The sequence below is a fragment of the Zeugodacus cucurbitae genome, chromosome 6 (assembly GCF_028554725.1).
Source record: "Zeugodacus cucurbitae isolate PBARC_wt_2022May chromosome 6, idZeuCucr1.2, whole genome shotgun sequence".
Classification (NCBI taxonomy): domain Eukaryota; kingdom Metazoa; phylum Arthropoda; class Insecta; order Diptera; family Tephritidae; genus Zeugodacus; species Zeugodacus cucurbitae.
This window is the reverse complement of record NC_071671.1, coordinates 58,457,083-58,477,516: the sequence shown is the minus strand read 5'-3', so window position 1 is coordinate 58,477,516 and position 20,434 is coordinate 58,457,083. Positions and strand designations below refer to the sequence as shown.

General features: G+C 30.5%; 3 protein-coding genes across 21 annotated transcripts in view; 1 reads left to right on the top strand and 2 right to left on the bottom strand.

Annotated features, from left to right (window-relative positions):
* LOC105218913 (uncharacterized) overlaps nt 1–7,832 on the bottom strand; it is a 44,543-nt gene extending 36,711 nt beyond the window's left edge. For 2 of the 4 annotated variants that reach the window (XM_029044662.2, XM_054234693.1), the window contains exons 1-3: nt 7,669–7,832; nt 7,352–7,606; nt 6,995–7,152 (exon numbers count right to left, since the gene is read on the bottom strand). In XM_029044662.2, coding sequence (XP_028900495.2) covers nt 6,995–7,152; nt 7,352–7,606; nt 7,669–7,716 — 461 coding nt within the window. In that variant the 5' untranslated portion in view covers nt 7,717–7,832. Of the gene's footprint in view, nt 1–6,994; nt 7,153–7,228; nt 7,607–7,668 lie in introns of those variants that run through there. The other 2 variants (XM_029044664.2, XM_054234694.1) reach the window with 2 other exon arrangements.
* Nucleotides 1–14,233, top strand: part of LOC105218914 (G-protein coupled receptor dmsr-1) — a 463,512-nt gene extending 449,279 nt beyond the window's left edge. For all 15 annotated transcript variants that reach the window (XM_054234674.1, XM_054234670.1, XM_054234668.1 and 12 more), the window contains 3 exons: nt 1,963–2,151; nt 10,223–10,435; nt 13,912–14,233. In XM_054234674.1, coding sequence (XP_054090649.1) covers nt 1,963–2,151; nt 10,223–10,435; nt 13,912–14,233 — 724 coding nt within the window. The remainder of the gene's footprint in view (nt 1–1,962; nt 2,152–10,222; nt 10,436–13,911) is intronic.
* Nucleotides 9,329–20,434, bottom strand: part of LOC105218911 (Bardet-Biedl syndrome 4 protein homolog) — a 47,341-nt gene continuing 36,235 nt past the window's right edge. Inside the window, exons 12-15 of one of the 2 annotated variants that reach the window (XR_008471979.1) lie at nt 10,280–14,287; nt 9,940–10,030; nt 9,801–9,867; nt 9,329–9,675 (exon numbers count right to left, since the gene is read on the bottom strand). The gene's annotated coding sequence lies outside the window, so the exon portion shown is untranslated. Of the gene's footprint in view, nt 9,868–9,939; nt 10,031–10,279; nt 14,288–20,434 lie in introns of both variants that reach the window. The other variant, XR_008471978.1, reaches the window with a different exon arrangement.

The window sequence follows — 20,434 nt, the reverse complement described above, 5'->3', positions numbered from 1 at the left end:
ATGCCCCGGATATCGAACTTGTTGAACTTATCGCCTAAGGTAAATTTTAACCGAAAATATGGGTAAATCTCTTAGATAATTTAATGTAATTCAGAGGAAATTGTTTTCTTCTAATAGTGTTCTGTTCCAAAAGTTATTAAAATCGGGTCATAACATCTCCTAGCTCCGATATACCTAATTATAGGTTTTTCAAAAGTACGTTGGGTTTAATACCTCATAAATCGGTTAATATGTGAGATATCTTAGCAAAATTAAGTGAGCGTATAGTCTGGGATATAGTGCACCTTGTTGGTGAAAATGAATAAAATCGGTTCAGGAATTTCCTCAGCCCTCATATACTATATATGATGATTTTCGTTATTCTATTGGACTTTATGCCGAATTTATGGGTAAATTTGTGTGTTATGTAAATAAAATTTCTTCAATAAATTGCGAGAGTATAAAATGTTCGGTTATATCCTACCTTTTAATAGAAATAATATTATTATATTGCAGAGTAAGATTTGATTTTCATTCATTCCACATGCCGAATGTTAAGTTTAGGGAATTTAATTTTGTCCAAATTATTTCGCCTTTAATTTGAGAGCATTCAACATGCATTTATAATTTAAACAACATTTCATATTCAAAAGCCCACGCATGTGTATGCTTACGATTATCCCGGTCCAGACGCAATTATTTAAATAAGTATAAATACAGACAACAAAATAGAATAAATAAATAAATGCTAGATGTTCAAGTCTACATATGTACATATGAAAATATATATCGTAAATATGTTATTTTATATATTTATGCAAACATTTTGGTATGTAAATATGCCTGTATGCATAATGTCAGTACATATATAGGTTGTTGGTCATGTGTAGGAGTTTCTAACAAACTCAAAGGCTATAATGTAAAAATCACCCATTGATCCCGCTGATTGCTGTCCACAAGTATGTATATACATATGTATGTACTTCACATGTACATACACATATGGTAATCATCACATCATTTATTACTCAGATTTTCTGCTGTTAAATCCATACAGATTGATTCATCAATTACAATTTAATCGAATAGCAGTTGGTCATTGCAATTTTCTCGCTATGCATTTATACAAATCGCTAAATATGTTGCTGGGAAATTTGAAAACTACAAGGTCAAAATTTCTATGGTTAATCATAATTACAGCTGCAAAACATTTCTTAGTACGAATTGATTGGAAACATAAACCAATACACAACACTTTGGTACAAGGTCGGGGTGCAATAGAAGAGCAAGAGATATGAGAATTTTTATTTACTTAAATGCTTATTCAAATGGAATTCTCTGGAAAATTCTGGATTTATGAAATAGTAAAGTTTTGCGCGAAATGAAGATTGATATGTACATATATACAGGGGTCTCTAATGTTGAAAAAAAAATTTATTTTTTCGCTTCCAAGAATCTCGGCATATCCCTCTCTTTGCGTTTACGTTAAAAGTAATGGAAATAATAGATCGAATTTCATATACTTTCAGTAACCAAAATCGCATTATTTAAACATAATTCCAGAAATGGTAAATACATGCTTTTAAATATATATATTTTCCTCAAATTACAATAACTGTATTCATAATTAAAAACAAAATTTCTAAATTTTCTTTCATTCTTAGTAGCTAAAGCACTTAGTTATGTAGTTTGTGCAACGTACAAGTTATAAGTAGTTGTAATTAAAAATTTTTTTCCTCGAATAAAAAATAATAGTTTTCGAGAATGCTGGCAAGTAAAAAAATATTTTAACAAAATTTTGAAATTCTCTCCCCTTTCATTCGATTTACGATTATCTTACTATGTTTTCCATTTTTCTTTAAATTCGATCTACCAATTGGTTTTAATGGTTTTTATTTGTAAACTGCTTTTAACGCTTCCGGCCTTCCTTTCGCTGTTTTTTTTTTATTTGTGTAGCAAACTTTTTCCTACTCTCTTTTTCAGACATCCGCATGGCCGTTTTGCTGCCTTTCTGCTGTCACATTGCACCGAAGCGATTGTATTCTCCTTCATTGTATCGCCGATTGTGTGTTTTCCAACGTTGTTCGTTTTCAAGGTGCGCGAGAGTTATGTGGAGGACAGCAAGGTGCCGTTATATCACGTCTACGCCGACAAGGATACCCAATTGTACAGGTGAGTGTAAACAAATGCGTTGCGTTGAAAATATATAACCCATGATATGGGCCAATAAATACGTGCGTAGCTGCGGTGAATTTGTGGTTTACATATACATATGTACATATATCACCTTTCACGTCTGCGAGGAAGTTTGAAATTTATTTTGACACTTGCAGTGCTATGAGAAACAAAGTTGACATTCAAAAGATAAACTATTTCGAAATTCAAGGTGTTTAAAACTCTTGACACACTTGACACAGTTTGTATGTATTGTAGTTCCGAAAGCAGTCGCCTAAATCTAAGGCTATGAAAAACTAGAAAACTTTTCAGTGAAGCATTATATTCATTTTATGTATTTAAATTTTTGTAGAAGTGTTTTCGTTATTTGACCTTTCTTTTTGCTGAATTCATTAACAGAACGAAACAAAAATTTCTTCTTCTATATATATGTATATGGGATCTTTGATACTATCCAACAAATATAGGTCTCTAGAACTTAAGGTTGTCTCCGTCTCATCTTTTCATTACAGAAATATTTTGGAAGAACTGGAAACATCGTCTTAAGGACGATCCCGCTTAAATTTGGTCTATGCTATCTTTGAAACCGGGATCGTTCCACTCGATTGTATTAACTCGGTTTTGTATAGATAGTCTAAATATGTATAGCGATCATTAGTTTGATCAAAAAAAAAAAAAACAAGTAAGGAAAGGCTAAGTTCGGGTGCAACCGAACATTTTAAGCTCTCGCAATTTATTTAGAGATTTACCTATCTTTTCGGTGAAAATTACCCTTAGACACTGAGTTCTTCATGTTTGATGTCAGGGGCCTTGGTTCGATTTTGACAATATTTCCACAAGTGATGTCACAGCTCAAATACAGTATTTGTGTAAAGTTTTATTTCGCTATCTTTATCGGTTCCTTATGTATACATTATAAAGTGAACGAATCAGAAGGATTCAAAATTGAGTTATATGGGAAGTAGGCGTAGTTGTGAACCAATTTCGCCCATATCACCAGTGTCATCAGGGTGTCAAGAAAATAGTATATACCGAATTTCATTGAAATCTGGCGAGTAGTTCTTGAGATATGGTTTTTGACCCATAAGTGGGCGTCGTTTTTCGTTAGTTTGTTAACCCACTTTTAGTAATTTTCAACCTAACCTTTGTATGGGAGGTGGGCATGGTTATTATCCGATTTCTTTCATTTTTGGACTGTATATATTGCTTTATTGGTTTGTACGATATATACAAAAAAACCTATTTGGGGGCGGGGTCACGCCCACTTTTCCATACAAATTACATTCAAGTGTGCCCCTCCCTAATGCGATCTTATGTTCCAAATTTTATTTTCATAACTTTATTTATGGCTTAGTTATAGCTCTTTATGTGTTTTTGGTTATCGCCATTTTGTGGGCGTGGCAGTGGTCCGATTCCGCCAGTCTTCGAACTTAACCTTCCTATGGTTCCAAGTTTCATTAAGATATCTCAATTTTTACTCAAGTTACAGCTTGCACGGACGGACAGACGGACGGACGGACGGACAGACAGACATCCGGATTTTAACTTTACTCGTCACCCTGATCACTTTGGTATACATAACCCTATATCTAACTCGTTTAGTTTTATGACTTACAAACAACCGTTATGTGGACAAAACTATAATACTCTCTTAGCAACTTTTGTTGCGAGAGTATAAAAAAAACAAGTAAGGAAGGGCTAAGCTCGGGTGTAACCGAACATTTTATACTCTCGCAATTTATTTATTTAACTTTATTTATATTATATAATACACAATTTGACCCACATATTCGTCATATATATTGTATAAAGTCCATTGAAAGTTGGAAACCATAATATTAGGTTAGAAGCACCGAGGTCCTCGTGTTCGATATATGGGGCCTTAAGAACCTATGGTCCGATTTCGGCGATTTTTAGAATGAGGCTGCCACACTATTAACATAGTATTTGTGCAAAGTTCTGCATCGATATCTTCACTAGTGCTTACTTTATATATTGTAAAGTAAACGATTCAGGTCGACTTCAAAGTTCAGGTATATAGGAAGTAGGCGTGGTTGTGAATTTGGCCTATTTTTACAACATATCATTGGGATGCAAACAAAATATTATAAACCAAATTTCATTGATATTGGTCGAGTAGTTTCGGAGATATGGTTTTTGACCCATGAGTGGCGGAGCCACACCCACTTAAAATTTTGTATACCAATTTGGGTGGAGCCCTGTACCTTCTTTTTAATGCAATTTAAGGTTTCTGGTAGTTTTCCTTACTGAATTTAGTAGTTTCCAACATAACCTTTGTATGGGAGGTGGGCGTGGTTATAACCCAATTTCTTTCATTTTTGGAGAGTATTAGGAAGTGGCTAAAAAAAACGACTGCAGAGAGTTTGGTTTATATAGCTCTATTGGTTTGCGAGATATGTACAAAAAACTTAGTAGGGGGCGGGGCCACGCCCACTTCCCCAAAAAAAATTGCATCCAAATATGACCTTCGATACTCCGATCCTTCATACCAAATTTTATTTCCATAGCTTTGTTTATGGCACTTTATGTGTTTTCGGTTTTCGCCATTTTGTGGGCGTGGCAGTGGTCCGATTTTGCTCATTTTCGAAAGCAACCTCCCTATGGTGCCAAGAAATAAGTGTGCCAAGTTTCATCAAGATATCTTAATTTTTACTCAAGTTACAGCTTGCACAGACGGACAGACAGACATTCGGATTTGAACTCTACTCTTCACCCTGATCACTTTGGTATATATAACCCTATATCTAACTCGTTTAGTTTTGGGTGTTACAAACAACCGTTATGTGAACAAAACTATAATACTCTCTTTAGCAACATTTGTTGCGAGAGTATAAAAACATGATATTGATGTTTCCGTCATGTTTTATAAGCATGGGAACGTTACTTTCTACTATTTTCGGACTTTTGGACGGATTTTTTTTTTAGCATTGGTCTGAAAGAGAATTGAGGAGTGCAAGATATAGTAGCGAACTCAAAGCAAATATATATTAATTTCCACTACCAGTAAGACAACTCACAACCATTGAGAGCTTTTCAGAGATGCCGCGATCCAAAAAAATTAAAAGTGTTCAGCTGAGTTTGCAAATGTTTGCTGTTCCCAACAACTTTGAAGATAAATTATATAAATGAGCATCTGTGTCAGAACATCATTAATTTACTCACATTCAGCATTTCAGTTATGAAGAAGCTTTAAAATTTAAATGAAATTCTTACATGAAGAACTTAGAAAGAGTTAAAATTTATATACATACGTATTCTCCCGTTTTTAATAATAGAAACCAAAGCTCTGTCCAGTCGAGAAACCCACCATATAATTAAATCAAAATGCCACTATGCAAATGGGATAAACTGAATTAACAAGGTGTCATTGTCGTTGTCATCGTCTTAGTTGTCTGTTGTAGCAGAGCTGAGCTCAGCGCCTGATTCATCAACTCTTATGTATGTTGTGGAGCAACGAGTTTTCGCTGATGTCAACCAGATTAAAACTGTGCAATGACATTTGCACATAAACGACTTTCATGTTTGCAGAAAGCGGAGAAGAGATACCTACGCATAGTAAATGGTATCAAACGACTTTTAACTTTCTCTTTATCAACGCATTGCAAGCGTTGGTCAAAGCTACAAAGCATATATAAAATGAGACGAGTATCCTTTCGCCAGATTGCAATTTGGCTTTAACGAATTTCAACTCGTTTGCTCACCCACGCACAGTCGTCTGTGAATAATGTGGTTATCATAAGTGAGACATTGACACATATAGCCTTTGAATATAGTTGTGGTCGCAATTATTTATTTTCGCTTGCAAGTGGCTACAAGTGTAGAGTAGTAATTTCGCAAATCTGCCGAGTTAATGAATAGAGCGAATTCATTTAAGAATACAGTAAAGTGGTGTGCCATTTTTATAAAAGATTTCAATGTACTTCAGTTCAACTTAAATATAGAGCTTTTTCTTTAGAGGATTTCCATCCAATTTCCAAGCGATGGCTTTGACAGTCCATCAAAACTGATGTGATGCCAAAGAACACTGGACTGAAAGATTACTTTATCTTATTATCCAGCATTGGACACCTGAACTTTTGATACTTGATTTAAATTTTTTTTTTTTAATTATATACATTATTTAACGATCTTTAACAAAAGTACCACAGAACAGCTCGCATTGTGGCCTAACTGATAATGAAATTGCACTCCGTCACTCTTCTTCATTCCTTATCTTCCGTGTAAAAAATATTCATTCTCATACAATAAAAAAGTAACAATAACAAAAAGTAGCAGTGAACAAAAAATCGATCAGGCGTTCAGAAAAACCAGCAGTGTTTTACTTTTTTTACTACATTAGAGATTAGCACAAACAAAAAATGTTTACAACACCAAAACACAAATATCAGCGACAATGTGTTGTATGACCTTGATGCAAAAATAACTCGTGTTCCTATTTCCTTATTGTTCCTGCATATTGTCCAAAAATGCACTGGCCGGCTGATACATTTGTTTTTGACATTCTTGGGCACAATAACACAGCTATGTTGTTCAGTGTTTTCAGGTTTTGTTGCTGCCTAATTCGAAGTTCATAGAATATTCGAAGTGAGAGAGACTAAACCAAAATTAAGGTGATCCTCTTTAGTGATGTTGTCCAATGCAACAGTATGCAAAGAGAGTTTTCGTAAAATAAGTTCACATGCAATTAAATATTTTTTTTTTCAAATTTTGTTTTTACAATGCAATACTTTCGGCATGAGTCAAAAATCGATAGAATTTTATAAAACATAGATTTTGATTCAATACTTTTTTACATAAATATACAAATAATACCACTCACATTGTGAAACAATTCTGATTTAGCGCGGCCAATAATTTCTTGCGAATTTTGATAATACATTTTATGAATTCAATATTATTGCTGGTCTCCACATAGCACTGATTCATTTCGGCGTCTTTATATAAACGCATACGTTTGTTGATATTATAACCTATAAGCTGTAGTACAAAAATTCGATAAATTGATGAAAAAAAATAACAATTAAATATAAAAAAAAATATTATAATATAATACCTATATCATAAGTATATATTTTTTTTCGATAATTATAGTAAATATTAAGAAATATAATCCAAGTATTCTCACTGTAGCATACTTTTAAGCGTCAATTATTTCAAATCGTAACCTCTTACTCACCAGCGGCATTTCGAGTTCACTTTGATTATCGCTCAAAGCGCACGTTTTGCCATTGCTTTCACATTCCACCAATTTATTTCGGAATTTGTAAAACATTTCCGCTTCGGTTTTATAAAGTTCATAGACATCGCTCTTAGCTGCTTTTTGACTATATATTTTCCGGCATTCTTCACTCATGTCATTCAGTTCCGTTTCCATTTGAAAATCACAAGTATACCAAAAATTTACGAGTTCGCTTTGCGCGCCGTTACAGATCTGCAAAGGTCTTTACATGAGATATTTTGGTCATCTCCTGATATTGTCCATTAAATACTTACGTAGTAAGAGCTTGTGAAAGCTACGAGTACGATTAAAATTTTGAACATATTTCGGCTTAAATGTAATTAATATATAGACAATAAATTTTATGAAATATTTTTGACATTTTGCTTTCTTTCTTTTTCTTTTTTTAAATAAAAAATGTATGTAGTTTTGAAAAACGAATTGTTTTTATATAAATAAAATTTCCCGACATTGAGAATTGGAAGTATATTAAACTACTTAATTTTATTATAACGCATTGTAAAACCATAAATATATATTATCGTATCTCTATCGGTTGGCAACTCTAATGCAAAGCACTTGAGCTGCAGAAAACAAAACACAAAGTAAACAAAAATTCAGCAAACTAAATTCCTCTCTGTACTTGTTGATCAAATGTACCAAGCGTTCATAAACAGCTGGTGTCTGCAAATTTATTTAGTCTCTCTTTCTCTTCCTCAATTATGTAAAAAAAATTCCTTAAAGTTCGAATAATGCAGCAGCAAGACTTCGAAGAGAATACTGCAGGCTTGCTTGTTATTGTCGCGAAGATCAGAGAATGCAATAATAATAAAATATAACAGTGCTTAGTATTTGTTATTTTAGGAACGCCGTGGACAATTGGAACTAATGTGTGTTGTTCCAACAAAATAATGCATGGTGCATGTGATGGTTGCTGCCTATTTTTCCTGTGCGCCTGTTAGACAGCAAACGCCAGTTGCCTTTTTGTTGGTATTTTTTCTATACGATTTTCATATATGTTTATACAAGGAGTTGAGAAAGCAAAAACAATATGAAAATATTAATATGTACAATAATGTTAACAATATGATCATTTGTGTTAGGATCACTGGGAATAAGAAACAAAAATTTACAATAACAAAATACATATACAATGAATTGCAGAAGCCTGTCTTAGGATAGGAACGATGTGGTATTTGATGCTAATGTGTGTTGTTACGCGAAAGAATGCGACTGTGGAACTCATTTTTGTTGTTAGTAGTCTATTAATAAGGGGACAGCTGGTAGTCTCAGTGATATTGAGACACCTACTGCGCTGTTTTGTGCGCCTGGTAGCAAAAATGCACACTATACAAGGAAAATTATGGAAATTTCATAGGATTTTTTTTTTATTTCACAACTCATGTGTACAACAGAGAATCATACATATACGGCTACTAACAAAATATAAATCACCTATAGTTGTTTTTGTAATGCGATCGCAGTCGCTTCATTTATTTTCCCCATAAGAATTCAATGCAGTGTACCAGGCGAACATAACCAGCAAGTAGTAGGATCACAACAAGTAAACTTACTTGATTAAATTTACAATAACAAAATACATGTACAATGATATGCATCAGTCTGGCTTAGGCATAGGAACGATTTGATATTTGATGCTAATGTTTGTTGTTATGCGAAAGAATGCGATTGTGGAACCCATTTTTGTTGTTGGAAGTCTACTTATGGCAGAACAGCTGGTATTTTCAATGACATTGAGCCACTTACTGCGTTGTTCTGGGCGCCTGGTAGCAAGCGATGCTCTTTACTACGAAAATTATGAGAATTTCATAGCAACTTTTTTTATTTTCACACTCCGGTATACAACAGAGGAGCATACATACATACATACATATATGACTTCAATGCACACTAACAAAATATAAATCATGCATATTTGTTTTTATAATGCGATCGCAGTCGCTTCATTTATTTTCCCCATAAGAATTCAATGCAATGTACCTGGCGAACATAAGCAGCAAGTAGGTGGATCACAGCAAGCGAACTTACTTGATTAAATTTACAATAACAAAATACATGTACAATGATATGCATCAGTCTGGCTTAGGCATAGGAACGATTTGATATTTGATGCTAATGTTTGTTGTTATGCGAAAGAATGCGATTGTGGAACCCATTTTTGTTGTTGGAAGTCTACTTATGGCAGAACAGCTGGTATTTTCAGTGGTAATGCGTTGCCTACTGCGTTGTTCTGGGCGCCTGGTAGCAAGCGATGCACTTTGCTATGGAAATTATGGTTGTTTGATTGTTGTTGTAATAGTTTTAGCGCACAGGGTGACACATATTTTTAATTTATTTGATTTGTTGAATTTATTGTGTGCGTTCGCTTTATTTCTCTGTTACTTACTGTGCTCGCCATGATGAAATAAAATAGATGCTTACTATTTAGTGTATATTGCCGTCTTATAAATCTTCTAAAATCATAATTAAATTAATAAAAATCTTAAATGTACTCGTTTGGCTTAATATGATTATAAAGTATGGACCTTAGTCTAATTTAATATCCATTGAATACCTAAAAGCTCTGAATTTGAAAATATTTTTTCTAGTGACTTTTGTTTTTTGTATTTTAGAATTCTGGAAAAAGTAAGAAACGGAAGTTTTTCATTTACAATACATGTTTTAAAACAATTTTTTAACTAAAATTTAGTAATTTTTCCCATTTTGAAATTGAGTTTGTATGTGAATGATTGATGCTATAACAAAGCTTTATCTAAATAATCTTGTTAGTATAGAAAATATTAAATTAATATTTACTTTGTCTTATAGAATCAACTTTTGGATTCACTCGGTGATCATCAAATTGTTGCCCTGTTGCATACTAACCGTTATCAGCTTCATATTGGTGCGAGTACTATGCGAGGCATCAAAGCGAAAGCAAAAACTGAAGGAGTATAATAATCCCACTAAAACCGGCAGCGCCAATGGAGGTGCCAGTTGCGCTGGTGATGTACCTTTGACGGAGCAACGACACTCACAACGGTGCGTATGAGTAATATTTTTGTATCGAAAAATAGCAATAAATAAAATTATTATTATCACAATTTCTTATTTTTTTAATATCAATGATATATTAGTATAATATAGCATAATGATAAAGAGTGATAAAAAAAACTAGCAATCGTCATTCTAAAGAGTTTTTTATACCCTGAACAAGATATATTTAGTTTGTCACGAAGTTTGTAACACCCAGAAGGAAGCGTCGGAGGCCTTATAAAGTATATATATAAATGATCAAAATGTTGAACTGAGTCGATTTAGCCATGTCCGTCTGTCTGTATATATACGAACTAGTCCTTCAGCTTTTAAGATATCGTTTTGAAATTTTGCAGATGTTATTTTCTCTTCAAGAAGCTGCTCATTTGTCGGAACTGCCGATATCGGTCCACTATATCATATAGCTGCCATACAAACTGAACGATCGGAATCAAGGGCTTGTATGGAAAACATCCTCATTTTACTACATATCTTCACGAAATTTGGAAATAATTTAATCTCCGAAAAAATTGTTCATATCGGTTCACTGTAGCATATAGCTGCCATACAAACTGAACGATCGGAATCAAGGGCTTGTATGGAAAACTTCCGCATTTTACTACATACCTTCAAGAAATTTGGTGTATTGCTCATAGAAAAAATTTAATCTCCGAAAAAATTGTTCAGATCGGTTCACTGTAGCATATAGCTGCCATACAAACTGAACGATCAGAAAGATCAAAGGCTTGTATGGAAAACTTCCGCATTTTACTACATATCTTCACGAAATTTGGTGTGAGTTATTGTTTATAGAAATAATTTAATCTTCGAAAAAAATGTTCAGATCGGTTCACTGTAGCATATAGCTGCCATACAAACCGAACGATCATAATCAAGGGCTTGTATGGAAAACTTTCGCATTTTACTACATATCTTCACGAAAGTTGGTGTGAGTTATTGTTCATAGAAATAATTTAATCTCAGAAAAAATTGTTCAGATCGGTTCACTGTAGCATATAGCTGCCATACAAACTGAACGATCAGAATCAAAAGCTTGTATGGGAAACTTCCGCATTTCACTACATATCTTCACGAAATTTGGTGTGAGGTATTGCTCATAGAAATAATTTAATCTCCGAAAAAATTCTTCAGATCGGTTCACTGTAGCATATAGCTGCCATACAAACTGCACGATCGGAATCAAGGGCTTGTATGGAAAATTTTCGCATTTGACGTGGTATCTTCACGAAATTTGACATGGATTACATGACACGGATCTATTTTCTTTATTAAATAACCTTAATGTTTCTAGCAAGCAACCCGGCTAAAAAGAATTAGTAAAATGTTTTCTTTTTTTTACTTAATTTTTCTTACGTCTTTAGATTTGCTGAAACACATACATAGTTACTAAAAGAAATGCACCTGTGAAGGGTATATTAGCTTCGGTACAGCCGAAGTTAACGTTTTTGCATGTTTTTACTCAAAGTAAACAAGAATATGCCACATTCATGAAAACATTAAAATTGCATTCTTGATTCGCATTTAATAATTCTCGGTGCTTTTAGTCAATTGTATGCCAAGCTGACCAATCACCATTCGGGTTGGTTTAAATAGCTATTGTGAAATTCCCAGAAAATAAATTTCTCGGTAGCACTGCTAGGGAATTCATGATAGAATATGCAAAATGATACATATGGGCCCGTCAAATTTACGTTGTATAAATTTCGAAGAAACTGAGAATCAAAAAATCTGTTGCAACTGCAATTAGTATTGCCTTTCAATGGAATTGTTATGCTACTACAATGCTTTGCAATATCTCTTTGGAATTACTATGCAATGAAAGCAATGTGTTACACTGAACGAGGGTATTATTCCATGTGTATTGAAGAGGACTATTTTGCAATACGCATTTGGCAATACGCAGGCATCAACAACGTTGCCATGTTGCACAGAAAGGTTGTATGACTTTCTTAAATTTATGGGAAAAGCTTAGATACAGTAAATTGGCATTACTTGCAACAACTGCTGACATTTAAGTGTAATATTTTATGTCAGTTATTGAATCTAGAAAAATCTTTTTGCAGGAAATTCACAGAATATTAGAAAAAAAATCAAAAGAATTGTGAATTATTTCGGCGCCTAAATCATCCCCGTCGATATACAGAATAGACGATTGAAAGAATTAAGTCAGAAATGTTTCCACAAAGAACATATCAAAACATCCCGCAAATGAGGTTTCTAAAGTCAAACTTCATTATTTGTTAATTTGGGATCAAGTTACTGTTACAGATTAGACATATATTATAATGTCTGGGTTCTGACAATTTTCGTCTTTTGAACTGAGCCCAAGTTCCTTTTCTGTATCTCCCGCCAAAAACTTCCTAATGTGTTACCACTGACCAGGGGTTTAAATAGAATGTAAAACAGCAAAGTTTTGCCAACTGCCGATAAAAGTAATAATTAATAGTGTTGTGGCTTCACTATTAAATTTCAGAACTATTTTTTTTCCAAATTTATAGCACAATGTTTGATGTTGTCTAAATTTGGGAAAAGTTCTAAATATTCGGTACAGTCTTTTTTTGTTACGGCAATGACAGTTGGATCCATTAGCAATGGAAATTGTTACAAATACTGATTATTGGAACTACTGAAAATACTACGAAATGCATAAAATTCTAATGTTCCTCATTAAGGGGTTACCTGAGTTTCGTGGATTCAAAAAATTGATTTTTTGTTTTTTGGCTTATTATTTTTTACTACATCTCAAGTCGATCCGAATAATAGTTTCGGAGATACAGCCTTTGGAAGGTGTGCACTCCAAGTCAGGTATTATTGTTACTCAAAGCTTTAAACGGGTTTTTCTCGGAACCGTGTTTGCAAAGTCGGTTGTCAAAGTTCCTAGAAAACTACTTAACCGATATTGATGAAATTTTGCACAGGTGTTCGAGATACAATTTACTCGTGCTTGAACGAAGGATTTTACTTTTTGTCAAGCAAATTTTAACAAAATTTTTATTTTTTTCGAAAAAATGTCTGCCAAAATTCCAATTTTTACTTTTTTTGTCAAGCCTTCATTCAAGCACGAGTTTATGGTCTTAACTAAAACATTTATTTCTGTTTTTTTCATTTTGGATGATCCTGTCAGAAGTTATGCTGACAACGTGGACGCACCTTTTTCCCGGGGGTTCACCGGAAACTACGTCGCAATGGAGGAGTTTTATTTTTATTTTTTTTTTAATTTCAGAAATTATTCTTTAAATATGTATCTTATAAGACAGAAAAAAGTTTGAATTAAATAAATAATTTTTTACACAGAAAAAAATATTGAAAATAGGTCATTTTTTACGCGACAAAACCCATGTAACCCCTTAAATTAATATTTTCTAAACAAATACTATTTAATAACTAATATACGATTAAAATTAAAAAAAAAAATCAATAATACTCACATTAATTTACACTTTATTTTTCCATCCGCACAGTCCACCAAAATGTGATCGTCGCACCGATCGCACCACCATGCTACTGGTTGCCGTACTCATACTCTTCCTGGTCACTGAATTTCCACAAGGCATATTGGGTCTACTCTCTGGCGTGTTGGCGAAATGTTTCTTCTTCGTTTGCTATCCACCATTCGGTGAGATGATGGATCTGTTGGCGCTCATTAATGCCGCCGTCGGATTTGTGCTCTACGGTCTGATGTCGAAACAATTTCGCACCACATTCAAATCGTTGTTCTTCAAGAAGAATTTCGGCAGTATGGAAATGACCCGACTGACGCGGGTCACCACGACGTGTGTTTGACTCCGGTGTGGAGGATCACCTTAACTGCTTTAAATGCTGCAAACGCTGCAAGGACTGTGTCGAATGTTAAGCGAATTTCTACGGGCATACATACACATACATATGTATGTGTGCGTTTTGGAAAGGGGACGGCTGTGTCAGTGTTGGACTCTAATGCGTGTCCGGTATAAGCTTACTTATGTACTTTTATATAAGTATGTATGTATGTTTTTTTTTTGTATATATGTAATTCTTCAGAAAGTTTATGTATATATATGTACATAGTGCGCATTAGTCGTTACTTTAGAAATTCGTAATTTTAGTTCGCAACGAATTTACAGTTATATGCAATATTTTATGTACATGCATATGTATTCATATATGTATGTATGTATATATTGCACAATTGTGGTAGCAGTTTGTATTGTTAAAGTAGTAGTGCTCAGCATTTTTGTATATTCTTTTACAAAAAAAAAAAAAAAACAAAACAAAATCGCATGAGTTAAGATGTTCCTCCTGTTGTTGGACAGAAGAAACTGTTGATACAACAGTTAGTTAGCTATGTACATATGTACTTGTATAGTGTGTGTAATGTGGAGTATTTTATTCGCTCCTTAATTGATAGATTTTTATATATTTTAGCTTGCTAAGTTTCTTAGCGATTTAAGATAGATTTTTATATGTAGTTACACTAATTTAATATAAAATTTAAAAATATATGTATATATTAAAATATAATATTTAAGAAGACCTGAGTGTTAATGTACTGCTTTATACAAGAATTTCATTCAAAATATAAAAAAAAGTATAAAGTTGAAAAAAATTTCATTCAAGAATTTGCCAAGCACAGCGTTTGAAACACACCGAATAAACATTAATTAACAAAATTTTGAACTATATATATATATTTATATATATTATATATTATTAGTATAAAATTGTGAGCTAGTGAGATTCATCAATACGAAGTGCCATTCAATTAAAAATGTGAAAACATAAAATCAGATTTGTATATCAAAAAATTATTAATTAATCATTTGTAAACTACAAACATATATATTTGTTAAAAAAAAAAATAAAAACGATAAGCTCAAATATGATAACGAAAAAAATATATATTAACGAAAAAAAAAATGTTTTTATGCTTAAGTAATTATAATTAATATAAAAAGGTTGGAAGAATAATGTGTAAAAATTCATTATATTTGTATTTAATTACCGTGAAATGTTAATAAGTAGCTTTTAAGCTTGTAAAATAAACACAATAACAATTGAAAAAATCAGTTTTCTAAATAAAAACCGTTAATACATAACTTGTATCTATAGGCAGCTCTCTGCTTCAAGGCTGCTAGATAACCCAAAATTAAAATTTCATAAATTATGAAAAAATTACTAAAACTAATTTGCGAACACATACAAACGAAGATTTAGTAAGAGATTACACAAAGGTGTAGATATTTTCATATTTAAAAAACAGAAAAATAATAATAACAATATTAATGAGAATAATGGAATAAAACAGCAGCTTAATAAGACATACAAAAATTCAAAAGAAACGAAAATAAATTTTTAAAACAGTCTTTTTGAAACTACAACTTAAAAAAAAAAATATTTTTAATTTATTATTATTATTTAAATTTAAATTATTTTTAATTTTTTTTAATAAAAAAATGTATTTTTAATTTTTTTAATCAAAAAAATTGATTTTTAATTTTTTTTTTTATAAAAAAAATTTATTTTTATTTTTTTTTTTTTTGATTAAAAAATGTATTTAAAATGTATTTTTAATTTTTTTTTATAAAAAAAAAAGTATTTTTTAATTTTTTTTATAAAAAAATGTATTTTTAATTTTTTTTTTAATCAAAAAAATTATTTTTTTTTAATCAAAAAATGTATGTCAAATTTATTATTATTATTTAAATTTAAATTATTTTTAATTTTTTTTAATAAAAAAATGTATTTTTAATTTTTTTAATCAAAAAAATTGATTTTTAATTTTTTTTTTTATAAAAAAAATTTATTTTTATTTTTTTTTTTTTTGATTAAAAAATGTATTTAAAATGTATTTTTAATTTTTTTTTATAAAAAAAAAGTATTTTTTAATTTTTTTATAAAAAAATGTATTTTTAATTTTTTTTTTAATCAAAAAAATGTATTTTTAAATTAAAAAAAAAATGTATTTTAATTTTTTTTTTATAAAAAAATAGATTTTTAATTTTTTTTAATAAAAAAAATTTATTTTGATTTTTTTTATTCAAAAAAATTGATTTTTTATTTTTTTATAAAAAAAAATAGATTTTTAATTTTTTTAATATAAAAAATGTATTTTTAATTTTTTTTTTATAAAAAAATGCATTTTTAATTTTTTTGTTAATAAAAAAATGTATTTTTAATTTTTTTTTAATAAAAAAAATTGAGTTTTACATAAAAAAATGTATTTTGAATTTTTTTTTTAATTAAAAAATGTATTTTTAATTTTTTTTAATAAAAAAAATTTATTTTTAATTTTTTATTAATTAAAAAATGTATTTTTAATTTTTTTTTTAATTAAAAAATGTATTTTTAATTTTTTTTAATAAAAAAATGTATTTTTAATTTTTTTATTAATAAAAAAAATTGATTTTTAATTTGTTTTAAATAAAAAAATTTATTTTGAATTTTTTTTAATTAAAAAATGTATTTTTAATTTTTTTTTAATAAAAAAAATGTATTTTTAATTTTTTTAATAAAAAAATGTATTTTTAATTTTTTTTTTAATAAAAAAAATGTATTTTTTATTTTTTTTAAGGTTCAAATGATACTTTAAAATAAAAAGCACCTACTGTTGAACTTAAGCCCATACAAATTTTCATTGTTAGCCTAAATACTTCAAATCCTAATGCAAAATATATAATTGTAATGAAATAGTACCTTTCTGAGGTACACTACAGCAGTATCTAAGCAGACAACGATGTTTTTAAGTCAGTTAGTAAGTAAAAAATAAGTAATACCTATTGTATATATATTAAATATATTATTAGCATTACATCATAATTAACCACAACAATATATATGATTACAAGTATCTGAATGTTTGTAATGAAAACACACTTAAAAACAACTAATTATAAATTAAAAAATTTTAAATTTGAATACAAAAAAAAAACAACAAACATCCAGCGCAACATACGTCTTCTTATTGAGCCCTATAGAAATGTATTTTGCAGTTGGATATGCAGCAAACACTTGCATTACACTTAAGTACCTACAATAAACTTTAAAATGAGACTAAATATATATGTGTATATGTAGACATTTGAACCAAATAACGAAAATTCGACTGCAGAAATGTACCATATACTAAGCAGTCACTTCCAATTTGCTAAATACAAAAAAAAAAAATAAATGTAATGATAATTACAGCTCTTGTTGTATTTGTAAGTATTTAATAATAATTGTCAATGGTTGTGGGAGAATTTTATTTTTAAAACAGAAAATCTTGTTCAAATGTTAATAAGCAGCGCCTGTTAGTGAGTATTTCGGTTTCAAAACAATGTGTTATATTGTATAAAAAATATATTAAACAATTATTAATATTTATATTGCACATTGGCAGCCCATACATATGTATTTTGTAATGAATTTGATTATAAATTAAATTTAAGCCATGTTGTATGTAAAAAATGCAGTGCTTTTAAATAATGATTATTAATGGTAATGATTACCGATAAGTAAATTATTTTAGTAATTTTATTTTATTAAAAGTAATCAAATTTTGTACCATTACAAAAAAAAATCAGTGGTAATTAAAAATTATATTGGTTAATGGCGAATAATTACGATTATTTTTTAATTACTTTTAATTACAATTGATTACTTCTCACTGGGATATGAAAACGAATTGATTTAGTTATGAAAACCGTACAAAAGTTACCGTAACATACGATTTTCATATTTTTATTGAAGTAATCAAGAGTAATCAAAATGTAATTAAATTATTGTTGTCTATTTTATGTGCGATATTAATTTGTTAACCGCAAATAATTATGATTTTTTTATTATTGCCAACAATTGATTACCGAACTTCAGTAATCATTTAGATTACTTATCGAATTTTAAATTTGACAGCTCTAAAATATTACGATTTACTATATTTTAAAGTATGTATGTAAGTGGTAAATTATATGTATAAGGCAGCCACATTATGCATTTGGGTATATTTTGTATGATAGAAATTAATAAATGTGATTAATATGTTGAAACAATTAATGTTTGGAAATAAAAACGATTTACGACTATGTATAGATATACATATAAAAGGAACAATGGAGTGTTTTTATTTTTTTTTTAGGCAAATACTTTATTTTAATTACTTTATTTTTAACTTTTAAAATTTTTTTATTTTAGAGAAAACCGAATAGTTTTTGGCCTTTTAAGGGGTTATATATGTTGAAGTTAGTCAAAAAATATAATTTTTTTATTCTTTTATCTTAAAGTATACGTTCTTAAGAATGTTATCTCAAATTTTTATCAGTAGAAGCGAAGTTATAGCGATTTGCATCTTGCTCCGCTACACTAAAAGCCTCTTTAAAAAAAGAACGTTTTGCGTAAAATGTCATAACTTTGACAATTATTAGTATTTTTTTATGTTCTTGAGCTGATTTTATAGATTAGACCATGTACTACGCAAGATGTATACTAAGTATGGCTACATATCTCTACAGAAAATCAAAATTTTCCCCATTTTCCCGCACCTCAAAATATATAAACCCCTTAATACTTTACGAGATGAGAACGTACTTGCAGCATACGAAAGACCTGTTCTCCACAAGATCTTTGGAACCGTCCGTGTGAACGAGGAGTAACAATGAAAATGGAATTGTGAACTGTATGATCTTAGACGATATGGATATAGTTAAACGTATAAAAATCCTACAAAATCGTTGGTTAGGCCATGTCCTTCGATGCAGAACCCATGGGTGGATAACGGAAACAAGGGCGCCAATGGAAGGACCAAGTGTATAGAGACCTGTCGGCACTTGGGAAGTACAACTGACGTGAATTCGTAAAGGATAGAGGCAACTGGTGAAGTTTTGTGTTCTCGACCGATCTACATTTGTAGTAAACTGTATCAGAACTGGGTAACGATAGATAAAATACTTTTTTCGAAATTTCGGTGACGATTTCTAGTTCTAGCCAGAGTAATACTTCTTCGATATTTACCAAGTGTTTGAAACAAATTATAACAATGTAAATCACCGAAGTAGTCTTAGCTGAAAACGCTATCCTATGAACGATAAAGATTATCTAAGTCAAGAGGCAAGTGTGTAGTTAGACTATATATGTAGTTCTCTTCGATATTAATGACTTATACCAGCGCGTCTTCCAATCGTCGAAACACTTCTCAAACTCGTTTTTGGAATAACCTTTAGCTCTTTATCGTTTGCTTGTAAAACGACTGCCATTTAGGGTTTTCTTTATTTTTGGAAATAGGATAAAGTCCCACGGAGGCTGACGGCTGTCTTCAGGAGACCAAACGAATCTTCTTCAGACAAACTTTTGGTACTAGAATATTAGTATTTCTACATACAAAGATTCTAAACAACAATCCGAAATTAAATTTTCAGAGCTTACTATTTTTATTGCCACACTGATAATTAAATATAAGCAAGCAACATTGAAACAAGCAGCGCTAAGCAATATTCGAAACAAAATATCTTTAAAAAAGCTCGTGCTTTTAAACTTTATAAAAGAACTGGAGCTCTTGTTGACTATTTAAAATATTCTAAATTGCGTCGTCAGTTTGAGGAACTTAACAAAAAATGTTATAAAAACCACATAATCAAAGTAAAAAATAATATTATTCGTAATCCGAAATTGTTTTATGGTTTCGTTAACTCCAAACGCAGGATTTCAAATTTTCCGTCCGCGATGAAATATAAATCAACAATGTCATGTGACAATTATATTATTTCTAATATGTTTGCAGAATTCTTCAAATCCAATTATTGTTCAAACTACCCTATGAATGTGCCATATCATCAAGTGTTATGTCCGAGTACTGTAATTAATACACCAATTATTTCTGAAACAGATGTCTTAAATTATTTAGTTACGTTAAAAGATTCGTTTAAATATGGCCCTGATATGATTCCCTCAAGCTTTCTTAAAAATTGCGCAAAATATATCTATCTGCCCTTAACTAAGCTTTTTAACCTATCTCTTAAACAAGGTATTTTTCCG